The sequence below is a fragment of the Cicer arietinum genome, chromosome 7 (genome assembly GCF_000331145.2).
Source record: "Cicer arietinum cultivar CDC Frontier isolate Library 1 chromosome 7, Cicar.CDCFrontier_v2.0, whole genome shotgun sequence".
NCBI lineage: Eukaryota > Viridiplantae > Streptophyta > Magnoliopsida > Fabales > Fabaceae > Cicer > Cicer arietinum.
The window spans coordinates 4,545,523-4,547,578 of record NC_021166.2 but is presented as its reverse complement, the minus strand read 5'-3'; the positions used below and the strand labels follow the sequence as shown (position 1 = coordinate 4,547,578).

At 40.7% G+C, this 2,056-nt stretch overlaps 1 protein-coding gene across 1 annotated transcript; it reads left to right on the top strand.

The window, feature by feature from the left end:
- LOC101506229 (uncharacterized) lies at positions 1–1,773 on the top strand. Its single transcript, XM_004508101.4, has 2 exons — positions 1–182; positions 570–1,773. Exon 2 carries the CDS (start codon positions 627–629, stop codon positions 1,410–1,412), a length of 786 nt encoding a protein of 261 aa, XP_004508158.1. The 5' UTR covers positions 1–182; positions 570–626; the 3' UTR covers positions 1,413–1,773.
- Positions 1,774–2,056: the final 283 nt, after the last annotated feature.

Below are 2,056 nucleotides of genomic sequence, written 5' to 3'. Positions count from 1 at the left end.
ATTCAGTAAAGACAAAATTAAACACATTTGAGCGATTAAAACCCTAAAAGGCTAAAACAACAAATCTCAGCGGGGAAGTGCAGCCGCTGCGGATTTGGCCTTTTACCAGAAACAAAAAGTTGGTGTCGCAACCGGAGTTGGTCGTCTTCCGCCACAATCACCGACAAATTCATCCGATCCAGGTTTTCCTTTTTCTTTTCTCTCTTCGTATTTTCCTTCCCCTCTCCTCTTGCACCCCTGTAGCGCACTCGATTTGTGGCCACGGTAGTTGCAAATGGCAACGCACCATTGAATTGCGTTGCAGCCGATCAGAGCTCCATTCCACACCTCAATTCCGCCATTACGAGCAAAAGCGTCGCGATTCATGCCATGTTTTGTGTTCTCTTGTTAGGTTTATCAGTTGTATCGCTAATCAAATAGTGGATCAGATCTAATATGATAACTGATTATTGAAAACTGAAAACTCATCTTAATTTCCTTGTCCCTACGGGGTTTTCAATTGAATGTCCAATTTGTATACTATTGTTCAGTTTTGTAGTATTTTATATCTGTGTTTTGTATTATTGCAGAATAGTTTTCACTCCGCACCGTGATTCTGATATTGCGTAACAGATTTGAAATAGAAAATGTCAAGTAAGAAGGAAGAGAAAGCGCAGGTTGCAGCTGATAGAATCAAGGCTGCAGCATTGAGTGCTGCCAAAGGTCTCAGTCGTGCTCAGGCCGAAAGGGCAGCTACTGCTGCTGCCCGAAATGTCAATGCTTATGGTCAGAAGGAAGAAGGTCCTAGCAGATGGCAGGAGAAAAGGGAAGCTAAGAGGCAGATGTATTTGATGAGTACTGAGAAAGCTGTTAAATTGGGTGAAAGGAAGGAACTCAAACCGACTATGTCAACCATCGGTGGCACTGCGCAGTGTCAAAAGTGTTTCCAGAGTGGTCACTGGACGTATGAATGCAAGAATGAGCGGGTTTATATTTCGAGACCGTCTCGGACACAGCAACTTAAAAACCCTAAATTGAGGCCGGATGTGTCTGTGAGTTATGATTTAGATGATGATCATCGTGAGGCTAAGGATGAAAAGGCTAAAGTGAGTTCCAAAAAGGCCAAGAGGAAACATCAAGCTGCCTCTGATTCTGGTAGTGATAGTGAGGATTCGGTGTTTGAGACTGATAGTGGAAGTGGGTCGTCGTCTGTTACTGGATCGGATTATTCTTCTGAAAGTTCCAGCTCATCATCTGATTCAGAGGAAGAAAGGAGGCGGAGGAAGAAGAAGCAGAAGCAGCAGAAGAAGAAGAAAGGAAAAAGCAGGAGGTACAGTACATCGTCAGAATCATCTGATTCAGATTCTGGTTCAGACTCTGATTCTGATGATAAAAGAAGCAGGAGAAAGAGGAGGCATAGTCGAAGACGTTGAATGATACTGAAGAATGTACGGAACAGCCAAGAGTTTGGTGAGTAGGTGTCTGAGCAGTTCGGAAGATACGTTCTTTAAGTTTCAGCAGATATATAATGTAGAATAAGCTTTGCTAGATGCATGGGTTGTACGTATTTCCTTTCATAAACTTTGTTATCCTGAAGATACTTGAAAGTTTGATTTTTTCTTAACATTTGTCTTCATCGAAGGTGCTCTGTGTATTTTGTGATTCTTAAGCAGTTAGATGGATTTTGCAATTGATTCAAGCATCAGATGCTTTCATTTTCAGATAATCTCGTTTGTTACTTAACTCTTGTATGGTTTGTCTTTTTTAACTGAGTTGGTTCTTGTATATTCTCTATTTATGGGGGCTTTCTTGCATTTACACGATGACATCAAATTTGTGAGCTTGAGCTTATTGCATCAACTGACATACTCGACTATATTTGTTTATCAGGGTTTCAATGTTTAATTATATGTCGTGGACTTGTTGGGAACCCCATTAGCTTTTAATTTCCAATCTTGTGGCCTTATGGGGACCTAAATACATGACCTTATTCAATTTATGTAGCTTAACTGTGTTGTACTTCAAATTTTTATTGGGTCATACATAACTGTGTTTTGGATGAAAGTGAAACTTATTC

Coding starts and splice junctions, on each gene's coding strand:
- LOC101506229 (XM_004508101.4), top strand. CDS start 627: ATGTCAAGTAAGAAGGAAGAGAAAGCGCAGGTTGCAGCTGATAGAATC.